The following is a 24,865-nucleotide window of genomic DNA, read 5'->3' on the forward strand; positions in this document are numbered from 1 at the left end:
GGGGTGACATTTCTCTGCGGACCACCAAAATTTTCTCACAGACAACCAGTGGTCCCCGGCCCGCTGGTTGGCAACCACTGTTCTAAAGGTTGTTGGAAGAAATGTTCATCTGGGTTCAGTTCCAAGTGGGAAGAAGGACACTGCAAACATGGAGATTGCTTGGAAAGATGGTTTAATGATGGACAGCAGGACCACGATTTGAGTCCTTGGCAAAAAAATGCACATGGGTAAGAGGGAGAGAGATTTATAACCTCTGTTGGGCTTTGAACTTGCTTCTTGTTCCTGTGACAAGAAATTATCCTGATTGGTTATCAGACTCCCATTGGGCCCTGCAGAGTAACTTTGTAGATTTGTTTTGAGTCCCAAGCTTGATTGAATCTTGCTGGGTGATGTAATGAAGGGGCTTTGGGCAATTCCTATTATGGCCTAGCCCTGAAGGATCTTGAGTGAGGGCATTTGCTTATGAATAAACCGACCCATCTCTTTATCTCTTAAGTGTGGACATCTGCTGTGGGCTACTGAGGAGGAGGGGGGCTATTAAGAGTGAGTCTGCTTCCTGCGTTAAAAAAACATTGTTTCTCCATTTCTCATCCAGGAAATATAATATTCTGCCTTTTTATTATTTCCTAGAATATTTCATTCTTCTAAGAGAGGGGTGGGTGCTAATTTTCTACAAGGCCATGCCCTATCCTTAGAATTTGGGTGTGGGAATGTAAATTCTTAATCCCATCAATTCCAGCCTGGTGGAACTGAGCTGAAGGCATTTTGTTTATGAATAGGATAGGCTGGTTTTCTTAATAGGTACAAAATATCCATCTCTAAAGACATGAGACTTCTGCTTGAAGTTATAACAGGAAGACTGGGGCTGCTTTCTGCCTTTGTTAAGATTTTTCTCCATTTCTCTTTTGGGGAAATGCAATATTCTGCCTCTTTTAATATCCCCAAAAATATTTCATTCTGGCGGAGGGGACTTCCCACACTTTGTTCTGTCTATAGAATAAGACATAGACTAATAGGAAACTAAAGGACATAACAGTTACATATTCTAAAATTAAAATATGATTTAGGAAAGCATCTAGGAATTGTGAGTCTTATAAATTTCTTTTAATAAAATGATAAGCCAATAATAAAACCAACTACTACTACAACCTAATGCAGACAAATCTTTAAAATCAATCATACATACTTCAATTCAGAAGAAAAAAATTAGCATGGTAATTTTAAAAAGGGGGAAATTATGAGTTGTATAATGTTTGAAGACTAAGCACTTCCACAACTATAAGCTATTTATATCACTGAAACAACTGTTTCAATTTTTAAAATACTGTACAAAAGTCAAGAGTTTAACTATGTAACATACCCTGTGTATGCATCTAAAGAAGTTTCACTTAGGTTTTGTGCACTGAGTCGGCTACAAAACTTACTAGGTTTTCATTTAAATGTTTGATAATTGTACCTTATTAATATTTTTAGAATTTGCTGCGGCCATTTGTGTTTTAGATAATTTAAAAGTACTAATTACTTGCTGTATTAAAATATATATTTAAAGACAACTTTCTATTGTAGAAATATAGATTTGAGCACACAAGGCAGTAGACAATACTTTCTTGGAAAGATGAATCAAGTGTGAATTTGTTCTTGATCAGTGTAGAACAGCTTGATTTTTGTTTCCATTACCTGTTAAATAAGATCAATTAATTGAAATTATTTTAATTACAGAAGATTTAATATTCATTGCATTTCTGATCTATCCAATAATTGGAATTACTGCTGCTAATGTTAATTAAGCACCAATTAAACAATACATTGATAGTGCTTAAAAGAATAAACATATTAAAGCTACTTTGCTAGTTGATGTATACATCAAACTAATTCCCCAGGCCCAAGTTATTAATATTTATAGAAGATACTTATAAGTACTCACTTTCTTTAAAGGGTGTTTTGGGAGCAACATTTTCCTTGCTAGGATGCTGAAAAGCTTTAGAAGGATCAAATCGCCTAATACCCTGAATTTCATTAATTTGATCTTGGAGCTCTTCCCTTGCTTGTTTTTCCTTTGCTACTTGGGCACGCAACTTTAATAAGTCCTAAAAAGAAAAAAATCCCAATGCAAGATAAATTCCAGATATTGCAACAAGACAATATATGTACCCACCAAAAAGCTGAGTGATATTGTTTATGACGTTCGAAACACTCATGACCTGTACCTTTAATTTATGCTATCTTTGTTGTCACATATCAAAACTGCCCTGCTCTAATCTAAACAAATCTTTTGGAACCAGTTTGTGCAAACTTTTGTGTTTAGCAAGGAGTCAAGAGTAGGTATTCACTTTGATTTACAAGAAAGGTTCATATATTAGGAGACAGAAGAAGTGGCTTCTGCACTGAGCTGACATCAAAGTGAGAAAAATATTTTTTTAAATTAGAAATCAGTGGAAAGGACTGGAATGGAAGTGTGAAAAATTTCTAGCAAATAAAATGGAGAAGAAAACATGGCTGTTGAAAAGAGTTCGTTAGTTTTAAGATACGAATGTTTAAATCAAGGATTATCTATCATTCTAAATCAAGAGTCTTCAAACTTGGCAAGTTTAAGACTTGAGGACTTCAACTCCCAGAATTCCTGAGCTAACATGACTGGAGGAGGAATTCTGGGAGTTGAAGTCCACAAGTCTTAAAGCTGCCAAGTTTGAAGACCCTTGTTCTAAATGGTCGAGATCCCAAAGAGGACAAAGATAGGATCTGGAAAAGCATGCTGAAGACCACAAGAGGTTGAAGAGCACTGTATTTATACTATACTATACTATACTATACTATACTATACTATACTATACTATACTATACTATACTATACTATACTATACTTACATACACGTATAGGATTACTGTTGTTTTATACTGAAATCTTTAGTTCAAAGAACAAAAGGTTTTTCTTTACATATCAACTAAACCTAGAGAAGGAAAAAAATCCAATTAGCTATGTTTGAAGCTGAGAAACTATGACTTTTATTTTCTTGAGTCTTGTTTTATCAGCCTAATTTTGTCTAGTCTTTTATATTGTACTATCTATATAGCATGAGACATTGATCTTGATTATCACTTCCACCTTTCAGGCATATATTATGAACTGTTCAAGTTCTTGATGGATTAATTGCCTATTCCTTTTTGCTTTTGTTCTCCTTCACATGGCTAGTGTTTAACAATTAACAATTAATTTGAGGCATGTCTTTTCCTCCAGCAAATGTTACTAGTTGCTGTTCTTGATCTTCATTTTTCTACTCATTTCTATCAACTGTGGATCTTATCACTATTACAGTTCCATGAATGTCTACCTTTACCATATGTTTGATTGTTTCATAGTTGATTAATATATAGTTGCTAAATTATATATTAGGATCCAGGTAGCACAATAGTTAGAATGTAATATTGCAGGCTAACTCTGATCTGAAGATCCATCCTGATGGAGCTTAAAGTTGACTCAGCCCTCCATTCTTCTAAGGTTGATAAAATGAGGACTCAGCTTGTTAGGGGCAATATGTTGACATTGTAAAATTAGGGAGTGGTATATAAGTCAAAAACTATGGCTAAGTGCCATTGCTAAATAGATGTTCTTTACTCACAATTTGACCTCATTTCTGTTTCTCCCTATCGCAGATAAACATAAATCTGTGTCTTCATGGAGTAGCAAACCTGTTTTAGTTGGGTGTTCTCTTCTTTCAGTTTCATTACATGTTTGATCTTCTGCTTCTGATTCTGATGGCCCAGCAACTTAGCATAAGCATCACTAATTTTGTTCAGTTCTTCTTGGGTTGCACCATGCTCATTTAGAAGGGCATTTCTCTCTGCCTCATATGCATCTAACTGTTGCTGAAATGCAAAGTAAAATATATGTTGAATCATGATGACCAGCAACTGAGGTACCTGATTAACTCAATAGTATCCATAAAAATAGGATGTGCTGATCTCTTTCTCACTTGTGCTACCTCTCATAGTTCAGAAGGGCCCTGCAATCTCCACATATGGTACAATTACCAATGATATAGGAAGAATTGCTTTTCTGCGCATACTTGTGATGAAAAAATCTTCTACCATCAGACTAAACATATGTTTAAATAATAATTGGAGAAGATAACAAAATACAAACACCTTTCAAATAGAAAGAGAATGACTGTCAGAAAGAAAGTAAGGTAGTAAAGGTAAATAGGTTCCTTGAGTACAATCCCAAAAACAACTGGAACATCACTTGACTATCTTTGTTCAAAGTAGTGTCACCAGAAAATTACCATCAGTGAACTGCAAAAGGCAGCTTTACTTGGAACATCTTAAATCCTGTAATGATACCTTTAACATTATCAAACATCAACATCTGCCTATTCCAGGCCCTTGGAAAAAATTCAATAGGATAGAAGAAAAATGCCAAATCCAGACTGAACATCTGATTAACTGTGCAATGAATCATAATAATCAATTCAGTAGAAGTGCCATCCATCAATACAGGGCATCTGCAGTATTAAAACAATGGGAGCATCCAGGTCAAAAATAAAAATCCAGGTTGATTTTGGAGTTCCAAAATAATAATTTTATCAAAAACTGGCCAAACCCATCAGCGTTTATTAAGGACTAACCTGAAAAGGTTTTACTTTATTATACAGGTCTTCATAGAGTGCACGCCATGTTTTTATATTCTTTTTGTAATCTGCTCCAATTTTTTCTGTAATGGTTTTCCTGGGGATAAAAAAATATTGCATATGTTTTCTAAATATATGTATGCAGGTAGCCATTCCCCCTGGAATCACATTCTTTTGGAGCACAGCATGCCAATGGATGGGATAAGACAATATTTTCTCTTTTGGAGGGTTTTTCCCCCTCTTCTGATGCCCTTTTCTCTGACATCCCCTTTATTTTTCCCTCTTCCCTACTCCCCAGAGTAGGATGACAGCAAAAAAATATTTTTATTTAATTAATATATTTATATTTCTTTTTATATGCCAAAGCTTCTCAAACCGGTTTACAATAAAATGTCTGGCTTTGGAAATTTGGCCAATTTCTGCTAAAGTACATAACCCCTTCACCTTGGAAGCATTTGAATGCTAGAACCTTTCCAAATATGGGGCAGTAAGGTATTTTTTAATGCATACACTGATAATATTGACTATATTCTACTAAATGTAATTTATATGTAAATTAAATCAAAATTACTTTTTATCTACTGTGCCATATTTTTATCTGGGATTTGGGGGAACTGGGATCAATTAAAAGTCATCCAATAGCCAACTTTAGGTTTATCTGAAAAAAAAAATCAGGTATTCCTGTCAAAGAGTCCCAGGATGCTCACTACTGCTCTAATGCTTAGAATGTGATTTATTTTAAATGTGAACAGAACTCACATTCTTTTTCTCCCAAAGACTCAAAGTATTTTCATCTGAAGTTCCCACACAAGACAGCTGAAACTCACCTTTCTATTTCAATTTTTTTGTTCAATTCTTCACTTTGCTGTTCCAGTTTGGCTTGTAAATTAGCAATTTGCATAGTGCTCAATTCCTTGATTTTGTCTATTTCCGCATCTTTTAGTTCTATTTTTGTTTGACTGTCAAGAAGCATCCTTAAAATAAAGAGAGAAGCTCAGATACTGGAAAACATCTTTTCAGAAAAAGGCTACAATAATTGATAAAACAAATTGTTTAATTCCAAATACTTGTTGTGTCTTTTGATAATGCACCTTGGATGTTGAAGCTAAATCCTAGGATTTTTGATTGTTTTTCTATAGAATAAAATCCTACAGTCAAAAATCTGCTACTCTGATTTAAATATTTTTGCTATTGAAATCATTGCAGATATTAATTCAGCAATATATAATTCACATTCTGCAGAGCTGGAGGTGAAAGGAGCTATATATTTTTATAAAATTTCCACTCAACCTGCAAATTTTCTGGTTGAATCAAGACAGAAAATCTTATCCAAGTAGTTTATTATCTTAAACTAATCCAAAATAAACTTGATAGGAATTATAATTTCCTATAAACTAGCATTTTGATGGAAACTACATAATTTTAAGCAGTCAAACGAGAACACAACAGAAGAAAATATTGGGGTGGGGGGGAAGTCCCAATTAAAGTCATAGCAGTTTGATAATAGAATCAGTTAAGAGAGGAATTCTTCACTGAATATATAATGGAGATTGGGTATCCAATTGTCATTGATACTTTAATTTAAATTCCCATGTAAAGAAAGTTGTTGGACTTCATGAGATAGACTATCTCTTTCAATTATCTGATTCTATAAATGCCCCAAAACACCAAGTACAGTCTTTGTAGTCAAGTCATTTTGGCAAAATTTCCTAACTGTCCATACCTCATATAATCTTCTTTTGCCTGGTCTTTAGAATGCCGTTCTTCTTGCATTGCATGAGTCACATTCTGGACTGTCCTACTCATCTCAGTTAATCTCTCCTGCATATTAGCTTTGTCTTGTTTCAGGCATGCAATCTCTTCAGTCATGCAGACTTTGTAACTAAGAAAGATTTTAAAAGTTTACATTTCTTTTGAGTTGTGCATAGTATTCTTACTCTCTATCATCTTTATGCTAAACTTTTACCCACCATCCAGATACAAAGGATTATCCCAAAGCTCATGTATGACAGGTTGTACTAAGAGACACAAACAATAGAGCTTATTCATTTTTAAAGTGAAATTTGTTCACTTCAGTGAACCTTTGCTACCTAAAGCAAGGAAACACAGTACAAGATGTTGATCCTTCTGTTTCTGTACAGTAAATCTGAAACAGATGCCTGCTTCCAGATTATGGAAAGACAAGAATTCCCAATAACAAACAAATAAAACTCTTCCAACTCTTCTATGCCATGGTACAGACATACTTTTCAAATTCAGTGGCAGTCTCTCCAAATTTAAGCTGGAGCTGGTTATATTCCTCTTGCAGCTTTTCAATGGTACTCTTGTGTGATGCAGCCATTTCTTCCAACTCTACACTTTTCCTGCACAAAGTAATAATATTCAAGTGTTAATATATTAGCACTCCAAAAGCTACTGATTGAATTGGAAGCTACAGAGTGTAGGGTAACAGAATTATTATTTTAAATTTGATTTAATTAGTTCATACTTAAATAGATGGGAAAGGGGAGACCTCTGGAAATCTGTATTATGAAACTCTAGAAATAGCTTGAAACATTTGGGAAATATAGGAGGGTAGGGTAGAAAAGGGTAGAAAAGACAATACAAAATCTTTTGACTCCCATGCTTAGTTTTCAATAAAAGTATGTTTAATTTAAACCAAAAGTTGACATGATTATTTCTTACATATTCATTTTCTTTTCCTGTCATATAAAACTTCACACTTTGGTAATAACTTTGGGAATCTCTGGGGACAAACCTGTGATCTCAAGCCATGCACTACTGGACTGTAGTATATTATCTGCCATTTATGAGAAGGACATTATCCATTAGTTCATGGTCATACTTCTGCTTCTTCAATGGGAAAATTATGGTCCTTCTTAGCACATATATCCCAATTCTTTCCAAAGGGAATTTGAAGAGATCTGAGAATACAGGCTTCAAGAAGGAAATCTATTCTATAATCCTATTAGCTAATTGATACAATTTCAATAAGAGCCTGCTTTTCTACAAACCTTTGCAGTTTTGCTTCCAGCTGTGATAACTCCTCATTTTGGGATTCATTAACCTGTTCCAAATGCTTTAAAAGCTTTTCAACTTTAGCTTCTTTGGTGTGCAATTTATCCAGCTCCTCCATGGCTTCTTTCAATTCTATCTCTAGTATCTCTCTCTCTTTAGCTACCTCCTCTTGGAATTTAAGTAACTTCTGATGCATATCAGCTGAAGTTTCCTGAAGTGGGTATCAGCAAAAATACAAATATGGCCATTAACAACAAGTTGTTCCCCCACCTGAAAAATATATTTAACAGAAGGAATGAGGCAAGAACTTGCAACCTTCACATGTGACAATTTACTCAGACTTCCCATTTATTTTTTACATTTCTATTTATAACAGCATTTTTCTGCTATCCTACTTAATATGATTTTAATTTTATATAGAAGAAAATAATAACACTGTACAATATCATGTGAAAAAAAAAGCAGATGGAGTTGTCTTCTAAAAACTCAAGTCAAGATACTACCGTAGGGTGCCATCAAAGATTTTTAGTTTTCCTTCTACACATGACATAGAGATCCACCCAGAATAGCTTTTTTTTTGGGGGTGAACACTCTCCATAGATTGTTTCTGCTTAGGGGAGATGATCCTGCAAATACCTTAATGTCAAGCCATGAAAAGCTGAAAAAGGTTAAAATCACCTTAAAATTGGTAACTTGCAGCAAAACTTTAGCATAAAGATAACACAGCTAAAGATATTTCCACCTGTTAATAGTTGGGCTTCTACTTTTTAACCTATTACACTCTCACTCATCTTCAGTAGCAGGGATTATCATTGCTGTAAGGTTTATTACTCCAGAAATACCTACACCTGGTACACCATCTGCTCAAGCATAATTAATGAATTCAGGGGGGACCCCATATTTCCCACATCCCAAAGCAATTTAGGGATTGGAATCAAATTTCAACCATCACTATAAGTAATTCCATCTTCCAGGAATTTGAGCTTATTTTGAACTGTTTGGCCCTTCATATCCATTTGACCAAGAGATCTATGCTATTCACAAATGTGTAATTGTCATCAGCATAGTGATGATTGTATTCCCCAAACTGGCTTATAATCTTTCAAAAATTTAGGTAGATATTAAACAGTAGGAATGTAGAGCTAGGCTCCATGTGTTATAGAGGTTCAACTAAAACCTCTACACCTACATCTGAATGCATCATCCATTCAGATAGGACCAGAATCATTGTAAAATAATGCCTTCCACTTCTAAATCTTTGCACTGTCCAGAAGGACACCATATCTGATGGAACTGAATGCCACTGAGAGGGTCAGAAATCTTAGGAAACATAGACTCCTTCTTCCACGTAGAAAACTATATGGAATAACTGGGCAACACCCAGAGAATGCTCAATACATACAGAATTTTATGCATTTATAAACACAACAAACCTTTAATTATCTTAATCTTTTTTTTACCTTAAAAATCTTCTTTTGGTTTTGGTGTTCCTGTTCTTCTGTAGAAAGTTTTTCTTTTAAGCATTGTATTTCAGCATTCATAACTTGCTCCTTTTCTTCATATTCATGGACACATTTCTCTAAATGAGAACTTTACTTTTTATATAAGATCTCATATAAATATAATTCTATTGACATTTTCATAATTTCTATGTTCCTTGATTTTTACTTTTACTATCGCCATTACTATTACAGGAAAATCTGATAGCTTAGGTTTCTCCCCATAAACTGTTTCATAATAACATGTTATTAGAGCCCACTGAATACTATCTGAACTACTTAGAAGCTCTCAAACATGAATTATTTCTTAGAAACGCAATTGACAGAGCAAAAGTGATTTCCAGAGTGGGTTTTTAAATTTTTTTTCAAAAAAATTTTCCCATTTTCCATTCATGCAGCTGGGATCCATTAAAACAGCAACACATTTTAGAGCACTTTCTAAAGTTTTATATCAGGCTGTTAAAGGCAAAAAGAGTACATTTCTTAGCATAACTGTTAACAGATTTTTTTTCTGTTGTATACAGAATATATAACTGAGGTGTGAACAAAGCACCTAAGTGTTTTGTTAGCTCTGCCCTGATTTAGCAATGTCCTGATTATAGTAGAGATTATTTGCATAATGTTTCCAATAGTTCAATCTGGCTTTGGAATATCAGTTTAGGCAAACTGGGTTCCCTTTCCTTAACTTCTTAACTTCCCTGCCCCCAATTTCCTTAACCCAGTATTTCTCAACCTTATCAACTTCAAGATGAGTGGACTTCAATTCCCAGAATTTCCCAGACAGCAAAGCTTCTTATCATTCAAGCAAAGCTGGAATTCTGGGAGTTGAAGTCCATGCATCTTAAAGATTGAGAAACACTGTCCTAACCTTTTATAGAACCTTTTATAGAAAGATGCAGGTAGAAGAAAATTAATGTGATGCTAAATGAAGCTCATATCAATATTTAGTAATCAATCTATAACATCAATCTATAACACCAATGGAAAGGCTAATGGGTTCCTTCTTTCAAGTTAGAAAACTGAATGCATAAACAAGTACGTTGGTGATCTGATCCCCTTATGAAATCATTGACTACTAAGAAACAAGATAAAAAGCTCATGTTACAACTTTCAGTATGGTTGAATTAAGCACCTAATTATATGTTGCTTAATATATTCCAAAAGCAGTTTCCTTAAATCCCTTTCTAAGGTTCAGATTAACATAGAAACCAGCCCACAGCACATGCATTTGGGATGAAGCAACTCTGAAGTCAGTATAAAAAAATTCTTCTGACATATATTCCTGTTATAATCTATATTAGTGTGTAATCCAATTAAAGAAGAATGGTATTGCTCTCAAGATAGTGTTTGGCTTAAGATCAGACATTTCCATCTAGTAATTCTTTCATCTAATAATAGACTTTTTATTTTCATTTGTCATGATGGGAAGAAAGAAAATATTTCTTAGCCAAACTTAGAAATAGTTTTCAAAAGTCTTAACAAACGGTTTATTTTCTTATACAGTAATATATATGTTTTTGGAGTTACCTTTCTGCTCCTCAAGTATTTTGTACTTTCCATTCAGTTCCTCAGTTTGTGTAGATAGCATAGTTTCTTTCAGATAAAGAGTACTTTCCAATGTTTCAATGTCCTTGTTTTTGGATTCTATTATTTCCTGTAGTTGGACGATATGCAGCTGGTATTTATCATAAACTTGTTCTGCAACATTTCTGTTGGAAAGAAAGAAAAATCACACTAATTTTGCCATTATGTTTTACTATAATTTGGTTGGTGAAAGAAGTATATTCCAGCTCATTTTCTTCTGTATGATATACAAATTAATTGGAGAGGAGTCTTATTTATTGTAACTTGTTTTAAAGTAATCTCTTCTGAAATACAGTCAAGTAGTAGTAGCCATATATAACCATTGAAGTTAAACCACAGTATCTTCCTTCTATATCACACCTTTTTGCTTCTAGTTGAAGTTTAGATTATATCTGTTCCCAGCCAAAATTTTCACTGACTCTTCAGTTGCATTGTACCCAGCAACATGAGTGGCATCAATCATCACAAAACAATTTCAGAAGCACGAAAAATAATTGTCCAAAAATAAGTCAAAATGGTCAAAAGCAGCAGTCCTATCTGATCTTAATTTGAATTTAGTGCTTCACAGGCTGAAATCTTAAAAGATTTAATGTGAAAATATTGACATATTTGATATGATAAGGTGATAATCAGTAGATAGATGGTTAAATGGATAGACAGGTTTTCTGATCTGAATTTCTGCAAAAGTCATGTTGAGGAACAAACAACTAAAATAGTCACTTCAATCAGTTTACTTTTCTGCAGTCCTTGAGGTGTTCAAGATACATGTAGCCTTATACAAATTATTACTTTGAAGGGGAAAATGTGAATGCATGCTTCCTATTGTTTTTACATGCATATCTAGCAATATCGATTTAATATCTCCCCATTATACAAATTTAAAATTAAACACTTAACTAGAAAAGATGTATTGCCAGTCACCAATATTAATTGGTAATATTTGCAACATCCCCCATGGTTCCGTAGACATATTAGTATGTTAGGATAGCCATTTGGGAACTTAGATCCATCTATCACATATAAAATTGTAGCTTGAAAAAATCAGGGTTCATGAGCAATGTGCCTATCTATAATTTTCATTCATTTAACATGCCTAGACATACAAATATTTAAATATACTTCTATTAGGAGATAGAGAACAACCCTCATAATTTTTGTACAACTTAACTTACCCAAGTTCTACAATACATTCCAGGAGTTTCTCCAAGTCATATTTCTCTTCTGCTGGTCTCTCTATTTCTGTTCTGAAATAAAATTTGATCAGAGTATTAAATTTTAGAAAAAAGGATACAATAGATCCCAAGCTTCAAGCTGGCAAAAAAAGGATATTTGTATTGAATTAACACCTTGTCAGGATTAAGCTGGTCTGCACCTCCCCATCTAGGCTCAAACAGCCTCCAGACACAGATTCAGTAGCTCAGTAGTTTCTCACGTCCAACTCAGACAGAAATGAAGCTGGGTACCAATAGTATACCGAGGATACCAGACCCAAAAGATGTTCTTCTCAAACTACATTTCATCAAGGTTAATAAAAATAGCTTGTACTTGACAATTTATGAGATAACTTACAATTCTTCCAGCTGGGCCAGTTTTTTCTCCACAATTCCTTGGGGCGCATTTAGTTTAATTTCCATGTCTCCATTTTTAACAGGAACCATCTAAAATTGCATCAACAAACAGTGGTTTATTATGAGAGGAACTATGACTGTCCTAAACTTTCTTTAAGCTAGGAAAGGTATGAAAAATAACTTAACATAATAATACTAGTAATAGTTCTAATTCATATTCTCTAGTGAAAACTATAGGCATAACATACTAGCTTGTGATACTTGCAAATTTTTTAAGAAGTGAGAAAACGTAATCCACATCGGTAATATGCATACCTTTTTTGCATTTATTTTGTTCCTAAGCTTCATTAATTCTAAATATAGATTGTGCATTTTCTTCTGGGTTCCATCTTCAAAACACTTAAAAATGACAGAAGGCAGAGTAAGTCAGTTTTATTATTAAATTTCACTTCAAAAACAACACAAGAAAATGTGACTTGGGCATATCTGATTCCAATAGAAAAATAATACCCTATGCCTAATTCAGAAATTCCTGCGTTCAATAACACTTGCTCTCAAATACAGTTTTAAACATCTCTGGATTCTCCACTGGAAATAAGTGAGGTTTAACAGTTATCATAATACAGGTAGTTGTCGACTTGCAACAGTTCATTTAGTGACCGTTCAAAGTTAGAATGGTACTAAAAAAAAACGAATTATGACCATTTTTCAAACAATCACTGTAGCGTCCCCATGGTCACATGATCAAAATTCAGAATGCTTTGCAACTGACTCATATTTATGACAGTTGCAGGGTCCAGAGGTCATGTAAATCACCTTTGGTTCTGACAAGCAAAGTCAATGGGCAAGCCAGATTCACTTAACAACCATATTACTAACTTAACAGCTACAGTGATTCAAATAACAACTGTGGCAGGAAAGGTGGTAAAATGGGGGCAAAACTCACTTAACAAATGTCTCACTTAGCAACAGGAATGTTGAGCTCAATTGTGGTCGTACGTTGAGGACTGACTACCTGTACATAAGATACCTAAGTGATACCAATATTTCATGAAGATGCTCCACTACAGCTCATTATAAAAATATAAAAGCCTTTCCTTTAAATTCAAGTAGAAGCAAACAGAAAATATGCACTATGCTCAGGGCTAGTATACTTTATACATAACATATGCAATTGCTTGTATGGAATAATTACTATTCATACATCAGTGCCGGTAAATCTTGTGCTGAAATCTGCTTTGCAAGCATTCAATTTTTTTTAACCTAATTCATGGGGGTACCTGAACATTTCTTTCTGATTTCTCTTAGTGTTTTTACTGTGTTGCTGAGAGTGACAGAGACCTCAACTGATTATGTTTTCTGCTCTGAATTTCTCCGCCACTCTGAAGTCCTCCTGGCTGCCTACACAGTCTGAAACAATTTCAATGGGACTTCATTCATGCTCCTTCCTCTTGGAGTTATGGAAAGTCGTGAAAACTCCAGACTGCTGTAGAAGTTGTGGCATGAAAAAGAAAGAAGGCAGTCCTCCAAATTCCTTGGCCATCTCAAAACTTATGAAGGTCAAGAAAAACATACTCTGTCCTAACATTTCACTGAACTGCCTCTTGAAAGGAAATAACAGAATAATAAAGTTGGAAGGGACCTTGGAGGTCTTCTACTCCAACCCGCTGCTCAAGCAAAAACTCTGTACCATTTCAGACAAATGGCTGTCCAATCTCTTCTTAAAAATCTCCATCATTGGAGCACCCACTTCTTTTGGAGGCAACTTGTTGCACTGATTAATTGTTCTATCATGAAATTTCTGCTTAGTTCTAGATTGGTTCTCTCCTTGATTAGTTTCTATCCATTGTTTCTTGTCCTGTCTTCAGGTGCTTTGGAAAACAGATTGGAAAACCTTCTTTGTAGCAGCCCCTCATATATTAGAACACTATCAGGTCACCCCTAGTTCTTTTTTGCGTTAAACTAGATATACCTAATTCCTGCAACCAGTTCTTTATGTTTTAGCCTCCAGTCCCCTAATCATTTTTGTTGTTCTTCTCTGCACTCTTTCCAGAGTCCAACATTTTTTTTTTTACTTGGTGGTAACCAAAACTGGATAAAGTATTCCAACTGTGGCCTTATTTTGAAAACAAATCCTATTTCATAACACTTAATATGAATTTCTACAAACATGCATAAGTTTGCCGCACATCATTATTACCATAATACTCCTATAGAATAAATGACTTTCACATGTGTATTTTAAGTGTGCAGGTACTCCTTGTGTAACAACCAAAATTGGAACTAACAACTCCATTGGAAAATTAAGTGAAACATCATGACCATAACAAACTTATGACCTCATTTTCACTCTGGTTGTTAAGCAAATTCGTCATAGCAATTGAGACATATGACCGCAACTTGCGATTTTACTCTTCTTCGTTCACTCTGCTTGTTGGAAATTTGGCTGCGAAGTTCACAAATGGTAATCATGGGACTGTAGGACACTGTAATGGTAAGCAAAGTTGACTGCATGATCACAGGGACACTGTGACAGTCATAAGTGCAAGCAATGGTTGTTACTTTTATAACACCATTGTAACTTTAAATGGTAACTAAACAGGGCAGTTGTTAAACAAGGGTAACCTGTATAAAACATCTATCTTCACAGAATACATTACATATCTATATTACATTATATTTTATCTTCTAACTATAAATGCAGAAGCCTATAAATTGCAGAAAAGGTGTTCTGATGACTTTAAAGAGAATATCGATATGCACCTTTGTTTTGAGCAAGTCATTGCTTTTTCTCAATTCCAAAAGCTGTTTTTCTAGAGAAGAAATATTTGCTAAAAGAGTGTTTTTCTCACGGACTGCAGCAGACAGCTTTGATTCAGACTTGGCATGATCTTCCTCCAGGGCTTGCAATCTTTTATCTTGCTGGGCACGTATTCCAATTAGGATCCGAATCTACTCAAACAGGATGAAATTAACTGAAACCTTAGATAGAAAGCAAGTCCATCTATATAGTTTGGCAAAACACATGGGAATTTATTGCCAATATAAAACCAACTGGACTGAAAGGTTCCATTCCTTGCATGCTCATTGAAAGAAGCAACCATATATTTATTTGTGATATGCTTCTCCTTAGCTGAATAATTTCAAGATAGCATATTTAAATCACAAAATACAGGTTAAATAAAATGAGAAAGTAATTAATGCACTCCTACAATTTAAGATATAAATGAAATCATTTATAACATTCTCTTGAACTAGAGGCTAGTTTACAAAGACTAACAATCAGACAGCTCTTCCATCAAATATCTGGAAAAAATATGGAATTTTACCGATACCCTATTTATGAAATTCGTAGACCACTCAACTCGTAACATAATTTAGAAATATCATAAGGGTAATGGAAGAATTTGTCAACAGAGTTAAAGGGTCATTGGTGCTCTCTAAGCTTCCTTGTAGATGTTTCATTACCCAAACTAGGCAACATCATCAGTGCTAGTAAAGGAGTGTGTCAGTTTATATAGCCATCAATAGACACAAAGACATTTACATCTATATACTATGCAAGAGACAATCAGCCAAAAAGAGAACAAAAAGACCCAATCGTCACCCAGATCAGCGAAGATTAATTCCATATCACATCAACAATCAAGTAAACAATGGCCCAATCAAGAAACTGCCAAAGAAATCAACAGTAAACAGCCCAACCAAAGAATCTATAATACCAGCCCCACCAACATTGACATGGAAAGTCATAGAATATAAATTGACAGCAAACCACATCCTTATTAGCACTGATGATGTTACTGTTGGAAGAAATATCCATCTGGGTTCAGTTCCAAGTAGGAAGAAAGACACTGCAAACATGGAGATTGCTTGGAAAGATGGTTTAGTGGAGGACAGCAGAATCACATGATTTGAGGTCCTGGGCAAAAAAGCACATGGGTAAGAGAGGGAGAGAGATTTATAACCTCTGTTGGGCTTTGAACTTGCTTCCTGTTCCTGTGGCAAGAAATGTATTCTGATGGGTTGTTAGACTCCCATGGAGCCATGCAGGGGTAACTTTGTAAGTTATCGAGTCCCAAGCTTGGTTGAATAGTACTAAATGATGTAATCCTCCCAGGCGCCATGTGGTGAGATGGGTAGAGGGCTAATCCTATCATATCCTGAGGTCCATGTCTTAATCCCATTGCCCTGGAGCTGAAGGGGGGCAGGGAGCTGCAGGAAGTTGCTTTGTCTTTAGAAACTTGTTTCTCCTTTTTTCTCATCCATGGAAATATAATATTCTGCCTTTTTAATATTTCTTAGAGTATTTTATTCTTCTAGGAAAGGGATGATTGCTAACTTTTTACATTACTTAGCATGAGTAATGAAATGTCTGCAAGAAAACAAATAAGCTCAGAGAATACAAAGGACCCCCTCATTTCAGCTATGAGCTACAAATACCCTCCTTTATTGGCAATTGGGTCAACAGTTTAAGAAACCCCGGCATACAAGATAAAAACATATGGTTAAGAAAAAAAAAACTATAAGCCCACTTTGCACAGCTAGCTTATTAAGATCATCAATCTTAATAATGATGTTGACTCCACATCAGACTCAAAGTAATGTTGATTCATACCTCCTTTTCCAGCTCTTTTTGTTTTTTCAATTCTTTAATGCCAGTCAGACTCTTGTCAGACTTTATTCCCATGCTTTTTGGCTTTAAATTCAAGAAATACAAAACTAAAGTTAAAACTCTGCAAGTTTGAAATGAGATTTTGCTTTCATTTTTTTATGAAAACAACATTTAAAAGTATAAGTGCAGCTTGAATAGCCACATAGCTGAGAAACACACCAACTGCTGTGAAATCATACCCTAGATGCATAGTTCTATTTCTTTAATGACATTTGGTGAAAATACTTTGAAAAACAATTTAAATTATAACCCCACCTCGTAAAACAATTGTCATAATTATTACAATGCCAAATTCTGTCTCCTTTAATGTGATTAAGTTTGATTAATATTACTGGCAAATATTACATATTCTATTGTAAATTTAAAAAATCCTACTTAGAAAAAAATAATCTTTCATCCTGTACAAAATAATGCTAACTGAACATATGAAAGAAGAAGATGACTCTTACTCTTGAACCGAGAGATGGAAGTTTTCTTGTAGTTGCCGGGGAAGGGATTGGTTTCATGTTGCTTGGATTTGGCTGAGCACCTACATCTTCTACAAAAATATAAAATAAGAGGTTTCATTTTCCATCCTAAAGAGTGTAACTTCTCCCAATATATTTCAAAGCTATTAGCTCAACACTGAAACACTAAAAAATAGAGACACTTTATGAAGAAAGCTTGAAATAGAAAACCAGGCACATTATCTATTTGACTTCCAAATGTTCCAAATCAATGGTGTATGTAACAAGAACCACTTGGCAATGATCTCATTTAAAAAAAAAATAACATTATCATTTTCCTCATTTCCATGCCCCATGAAAGCTTATTATACATGACAAATGCAAGCATATTTACAGTTTTGTAAGAGGATTAATGTGAACCCCAAAGAGAAATGTTAACTTGTTAAACGCATAATTCCAGTAAATATAGGATTCCTTTTGTTTAAGCTATTTAGAGTCTTCCAGCTAAAAAGATCAAAGGGACTGCTTTGTTTTAACAAAATCATGTTAAATGTGAGCTGGCAGAATAAAAATGCTGGAATTAGGCAGGGAAACACATACACATATTTTTGCAAGATATAATTTAGTAAACCAAGATCAATTGGACACAGTTACAGTAAAATAAAAATGTAATTTTTTTCTGTATGCCAGGTGGTCCTCAACTTACGACCACAATTGGGCCCAAAAATTCTGCTGCTAAGTGAGATTTGTTAAGTTTTGCCCCATTTTATGACATTTCTTGCTGCAGTTCCTAAGTGAATCACTACATGTTAAATTAGTAACATGGTTGTTAAGTGCGTCTAGCTTCCCCACTGACTTTGCTTGTCAGAAGATTGCAAATGGTGATCACATGATCTGGAGCTGTCAATTCAACTGGAAGTCACATGTGCTGCAACAGTCATAAATGTGAAAAATGGTCATAAGTCATTTTTTTCAGTGCCATTGTAACTCAAATGGTCACTAAATGAATTGTTAAGTCAAGGACTGCCTTATTTAAAAGCAGCATAAGCAATTATTTAAACATTTGATTAAAATCCAATTTGTATAAGATAAATAGTTATGGGTGCTGGGACTTCCGGTTTGAAGGGCTTCGGCGACAGATAGAAATCCACAATTACTCTCTTTCCCAAAGGCGGTTATAGAGGTGGTCAGAAATGGCCACCACAAAGGAGAACTCAACAGGAAAAGAATGTGCAGGAGGAAGATAAGAAGCGAAAGTTTTGGCTGACCGGGTTAAATTGTAAAAGCAACAACTAAGGTACCCTGGAATTTAAACATACAAAAAATAACATCGTTCCCAAAGAAGAGTCGGAAGCAGCTAAGGAAAGTAAAAAGGGAAAGGTTTGGCTTTTTTTTTCCTTCTCTCTCCTTCCCTATACTGACAACTAAGAGACTTAAATAAGAAATTGGAAAAATCCGCTTTGACATCAATAGGCAATTAAGCTGAAAATGAAACAAAATGCCAAAGGGATAATAAAGATTTCTGGACATTAAAAATTTTCTTTTTCATAAGCAGGAAGGGAGAGAAAAAGAATAAGGGCAGGATCTGGAAGAGGGAGGAGACTGCCTGGAATTAAAAAGAATCTACAGTAAAACTTCAACAAGACTTCTAAAAGATACATTTTAACTGAAACTTTACAACTAAATAGTAACCCCAGGAAGAGAAAGTGAAAAAAAAAGAGCAAAAAAGAAACAGCTTGCGTGTATTTGGATTATTTGGTGATCTTTGGATTCTTGGTTATTATATTTGAATGACTAAAATCAATCGGGAGGTTGTTTAAAAATTGATACAATGGCACCACTTCTGGATGAATTGAAAATGGAACTTAAAAAGTACAAAAAAGATGCACAAGAAGGGTAGGGTTCTTTTGGCTTCATTTTTCAATTCTTAGAAATGGAGATTTGGAACTATGAGAAACAAGAAAAGACTGCAAAACAAGAAGACTCGGACAAAGAAGAAGCCATCTTTAATGAACAAGTAATTTTATGTGGGGAAGAAAAAGGAAAGGGGGGATAGAGAATGGAGAATTTAAGACTTAAAAAAACAACCAAAGAAAAGAAAAATAATTTGAAAAATAAGTATAATAGTGGAAAGCAACAGAAAAGGGGAATACAGAAGAGAGAAACTGAGGTAGAGAGACAAGGGGGTAAAAAGGGGAGCGAGAAGAAGAGAGGGAAGAAGGAAAGGAAAAGAAGTTACAAAGAACAGGAGCAAGATATAGAGAAACAGGACCTATTTAGAGATAATGGGTGAAAATCTAACTGAAAAAGGGATTCTGTAAAGGTACATAAGATTGTATTGTTATATTAGTAATAGATATAACTTTAGAAAATTGAAAACAACGTATGATTAAAATGAGGGATAAAATAGTTAATGTAATTTAGTGAAATGTTTGTGAATAAAATAAGTGAAATAAAATAAATGAGAAAATTGAATTAGGAAGGAACGGAAACATTGTAATTAGTTAATGTTTTATAAAATATAAGTGAAGAGGGGGGAATTAACTATGGAAAGCTTATAATTGTTCCCATAGAAGTATGATATTTAATTTAAAAGTAATGTTAAAGATGTTAAGACTTTAATGAATATTAATATTAATGATACAACTGAATTGGAATCGAATGTTTTAATTATATACATTTATATTTTTTTCTTTTTCTAAGAATACAGTGTGTATTTTAAGAATGTACCAAGCAGAATCCGAATGGAAGTTATGTATTATATTGAATGTTACAACTTTAGGGAAAAGATATAAAGGCGTCATACTCCAATCAGTAACTACAGGAGAAATTTTGTTTAATGAGAAAAGATAATAGATAATTGAAACAGGAGACAAAAAATATAAATACAATGATTTGAATTGAGATAATTAAAATAAAATTGAAAAAATTAAAAGAGGGGAGAAGCTATGCAGAAAATGTAAAATAGTAATAAGATATGGAATAGAATATAAAAATGAGCATGAACCTGAATTTGTGCCTGTACGAAGAAATGTAACCTGGGATTACACTACTTTCCAAAAAGATGTTTTATTTGTATTTTTTTTCTCTTTGTGAAAACTCAAATAAAATTTACAAAAAAAAGTGTTAAGGGTGCTAATGCTATTTAGAATCGTTTCAGCAATTTCAAATTTAAAACAAAATCTCCAGTAGGTAGTTTTTAAGAAAAAAATAAATTACTCACTGTACTGCTTATGTAATACATTCTGAATTTTGTTGTTTTTATATTACTTCACTGTCAGGTTGCTAACCATCTGTTGATGCACCTGTTTATCTATCCCACTCTATCTCTTGAAATTAAGAAAAAACAATCTTGAGTAAGATCGCCAGTTGATTAAGTTAGACACTGCATTGAGCCTTAATTCACTGCTTAATTCTTAGCTCCTAGAATTTTATAGGAAAATTCTGCTATGTTCTTGGGGGGTTGTTACAGAGCAGATCAATTGGGAAACATACCCCAGTGTATAAAGTGTTATTCAACATTCAGCAAGTATACATGAACAAACTACAATGTTAATTAGAAACAGACAATCTCCAGACACAACCAACCAACCATACATATAAGTAAAAAGCTGATGAAGAAACTTTGCAAAAGCCATTGCCATTCATAACCCAATTACTTACCCATCTGCATCTTGAATCGCTGAGACTTTTCAAAAGACACAGGTCCTTTTGATGGGTCTGAAGTTTTGATATCATAAGAGCCGGGTGGTGGGGCACAAGCTAGAGATGGGTAGGAGACAGATATTAATCAGAGTCAGAGCTCCAGTTACAATAAGTTTATTTTTTAAAAAATATAATCTATTGAAATGATTATATTTAACTTGAAATTCATATTTATCTTGTGGGTTTTTTTTTCTTATTTGCATGGTTCCACTAAATGTAAAAGGCACCTTTGAATATTTATGAACTCTTAATGACGTGCCCCCAGCATAGGGAGAGAAGGTAAATTGCATCTGTTTCCAAAAATATAACTTGAGACCTTGATACAATTAGCACTTAAAGAACACATTATCCTTTTGGGTGATCTACCATGGACTACTTGGAAAGAATACTGTTTGAAATTTTTGTCACACAATTTCAAAGAAATTCTCGATTTGAGAGCACCTCTAAAGCAGTGATTCTCAAACTTAGCAAAGTTAAGATGAGTGGATTTCAACTCCTAACATTCTAGGCTGGCTGAGGGATTCTGGGAATTGAAATCCAATTCAATTGCAGAAACATTGGGGGAGTATCTTGCTTTGTTGCCCATCATTTACTAGAGTCTAGAGCAGTGATGGCTAATCTTTTTGTCATCGCGTGCTGAAAGTGCATGCATGTACATGTGCATGTGTGCCTGCACCCATAATGCAGTGCGCACACACCCCACCTCTATCTCCTGTATGTGCCCCGCCCCCCGTGCATGTGCGGCAAATACCCCAAAATCAGCTGGCTGGTGTGCGGTGCGTGTGCATGCGCAATGGAACTGAGCTGGGTCGACTACTTGCGTGCTCTGTGTGCCACTTCCGGCACGTATGCCATAGAGTTGCCATCACAGGTCTAGAGTCTAGACTGAAAAAATTACTCCTGAAGTGTGTGTGGGAGGTAGATTTACTTAACAACCACAATATTTGCTTAACAACTGTTGAAAGAAATGTCCATCTGGGTTCAGTTCCAAATGGGGAAGAAAGACACTGGAAACATGGTAACTGCTTGGAAAGATGGTTTAATGGTGAACAGGATTACATGCTTTGGAGCTCCTGAGAAAAAAGGGAAGAGATGCTGAGAGTCCCTTGGTTTTATGCCCTCTGTTGGGACTTGAATTTGAGCTTGTCAGACTCCCATGGAGCCATACAGGCTGTCCTGAGTCCGAGGCTTGGTTGAGCCTTGCTGGATGTTGATGTAATGAAAGGGCTTTGGGATTCCTATTATGGGTCTGCCTGAAGGAGGTAAATCTTTGTTATGTAAAATAGACTGGCCCAGGCATTAATGACAAAGGTGGGGGCCTGAGTTTCTACTTCCCTTTTAGGGGAAATATTCTGCCTTTTTAGTATATCCTAAAATATTTCATTTTTCTAGGAGGGGGACGGGCTTTAACTTCCAACACGACTACCTCAAAAAAACGTTGGCAGTCACATAATGCCTCAACTTACAATTGCAAAGGCTTATGACATAATTCTGTGCACAATTTCATTGATAAGCAGAGACTACCTGTACTTTAAAAGAATTTAGAGAGGAGTACCATCAGTATTAATTGACTGACTGGAACTCATTTTCTGTCAGCATATCCTCCTTCCGGAGAGGATGTAATTAATTTGGGAATATGTGTAAGATAAAGGTTTAAGCCTTCTTCCAATCAGCATAACCAAGGCAAATGCAGATTTACTTGCACTTGAATTCAGAAGCCTAGGATCATGGTGGTGAACCTATGGCACACATATCACAGGTGGCATGCAGAGCCTTCTCTGTGGGCACGCGTGCTGTCACCCCAGCTCAGCTCCACCATGCATGTGCACGTGCCTCCTGCCAGCCAGATGGTCTTCAGGTCTCTGCCATACAGTCATGATCAAAATTCAGATGCTTGACAATTGACTCATATTTACAGTGGTTGTTGTGCTCCAGGGTCATGTGATCACATTTTGCAACTGACAAGCAAAGTCAATGGAGAACCCAGATTCACTTTAAAAAGAATAAGATCTCTGCAACATTTTTATATATTAAATTTATATGCCACCTATCTTAATGTCACAGTGACTTTGGCCAGCTGATCTGTTACCAGCAGGCTGGGTCTATGTTGAAGCTGGGTGGCTGAAGACTGGACTATATGACTAATTAAGGAATTGATTCATGGAGTCATAAGCCATGTTTCAATCTAACAATATACACAACTGAGATTTCACAAATTATTGGGAACCTTGATTTCTTCCTTCAGAAGAAAGGTCATTTCATTTGAAGATTTATTTTGTTAGCAATGTTGTATTCAGTTACAGTACAAAATATTTCCTAAGATTTCAACTACTAATGGTACATTCCAGGCCTCTGGAATGTGAGTGCACAACTGCCAAGGATTACATTAGATTTAGGATATTAAAGCAACAGGAAACTCTAGCTCTTACCTTGTCTTGGTTTGGCACTGATCAGAGTTACAATCTGAGTAGGAAACTTCCAGGAAAATCAAAGCTGAGTTGTTTTTTAAAATCCAGAATGCAATAACAAACCACTTGTAAAATGTTGCCATGAAATTATCAGGAGTCAAATTCAGCTCAAAAGAGACAACCTTTTACCTTGCATCACTTCTAGAGCTGGATGCACTAAAACCTATTGAAATGTGTTTTTTTTTTCTGATCCACTTGCAAATGAATTATCTGTTTAATCTCTACTTTTTGTGAGGTTTGTAATAATTCAGTGAAAATATGATGCTAAATATATATTTTAAAAATATGTAGTTTAATTTATTATAAGCAGACACCTTCTTTTTCAATGTTTTTACTTACTTACATTGATCATAGCACTATCCTAATGCACTAGTGCCAACTAATTCCAAGATTTTTTTTCCCAACAATGCTTTGCTACCTTGTTACTCTGCAGGCCAATGGTAATGCTGGCTGGAGATAATGGGAATTATAATCCACTTCGTTAAGAAAGTTCTGGATTGGGTAAGGCTGTCTTTATTACATGATAGAGGAAGGAAATGGTGATATAATAATGATACCCTAAACATCTCAACAACGGAACTTCGTACAATTCACGATTATTTTTGGAGACAGAACGTTGCACAGTGCAACAAAGTAAGGCGGAAGGAGAGGTGCAACACGTTATCGCGCATATTTTGCATCATGCTCGAAAAAGATATTTTCAAAGATATTTTCCTTCGGAAAAACAATCCAAGCCCAGCGTGGCCCAGCACCCATTTACTTACTTGGTGCCTCATTGAAACGCTTGATCGGAGCCTTCGGAAAAGACATAGTCAGCCCGCAACTTCCCACAGCCAGAACGTCCAGAACAAATTCAAAAACTGAACAGGATACCGCCCACTTTAATATACGCCCGAATCAGCCAATCGGATAATCCGACCGACCAATTTATCAACAAATCAGGGCTCAACGGTGGAGCATGCGCCGTAGGTGGGCAGACATAATTAGGTTAAGAAGTTCTTAATAGGTAGTAGAATATAATAATAAAGATTGCGAAGCTAGGCGTGGTGCGATATGAGTTTAGACCTCCCATACTGAGTGCAATGAAATGTGAACAGAAATAATTGACAGTTTGAGGTTGCAAAGTAAAATGAATATTTAACATACTTTAGACCCACTTTTTTTTTTAATAAACTCATGGCGTGTTCGGTTTTCAATAAAACATTGTATGTTGTCAAATGAAAATATATTTTATACTGTGCACGTAGAATGCAGTTTCCAACACGTCAACTAGATTG

At 35.0% G+C, this 24,865-nt stretch overlaps 1 protein-coding gene across 1 annotated transcript; it reads right to left on the minus strand.

Annotated features, from left to right (window-relative positions):
• Positions 1–157: 157 nt before the first annotated feature.
• On the minus strand, positions 158–24,468 carry HMMR (hyaluronan mediated motility receptor). The gene is made up of 18 exons (XM_026696333.2): positions 24,353–24,468; positions 21,079–21,177; positions 17,419–17,507; positions 16,913–16,993; positions 15,058–15,246; positions 12,610–12,693; positions 12,296–12,384; positions 11,899–11,970; positions 10,670–10,851; positions 9,104–9,222; positions 7,640–7,854; positions 6,872–6,988; positions 6,349–6,507; positions 5,453–5,599; positions 4,623–4,722; positions 3,688–3,864; positions 1,925–2,087; positions 158–1,677 (listed from the first exon to the last, which is right to left on the minus strand). The coding sequence occupies exons 1-18, from the start codon at positions 24,396–24,398 to the stop codon at positions 1,643–1,645; spliced, it is 2,163 nt and encodes a 720-aa protein (XP_026552118.1). The 5' UTR covers positions 24,399–24,468; the 3' UTR covers positions 158–1,642.
• Between the last annotated feature and the right edge of the window lie 397 nt (positions 24,469–24,865).

This window comes from Pseudonaja textilis, chromosome 2, assembly GCF_049901715.1.
Source record: "Pseudonaja textilis isolate UNSWEBS1 chromosome 2, rPseTex1.2, whole genome shotgun sequence".
Classification (NCBI taxonomy): Eukaryota; Metazoa; Chordata; class Lepidosauria; order Squamata; family Elapidae; genus Pseudonaja; species Pseudonaja textilis.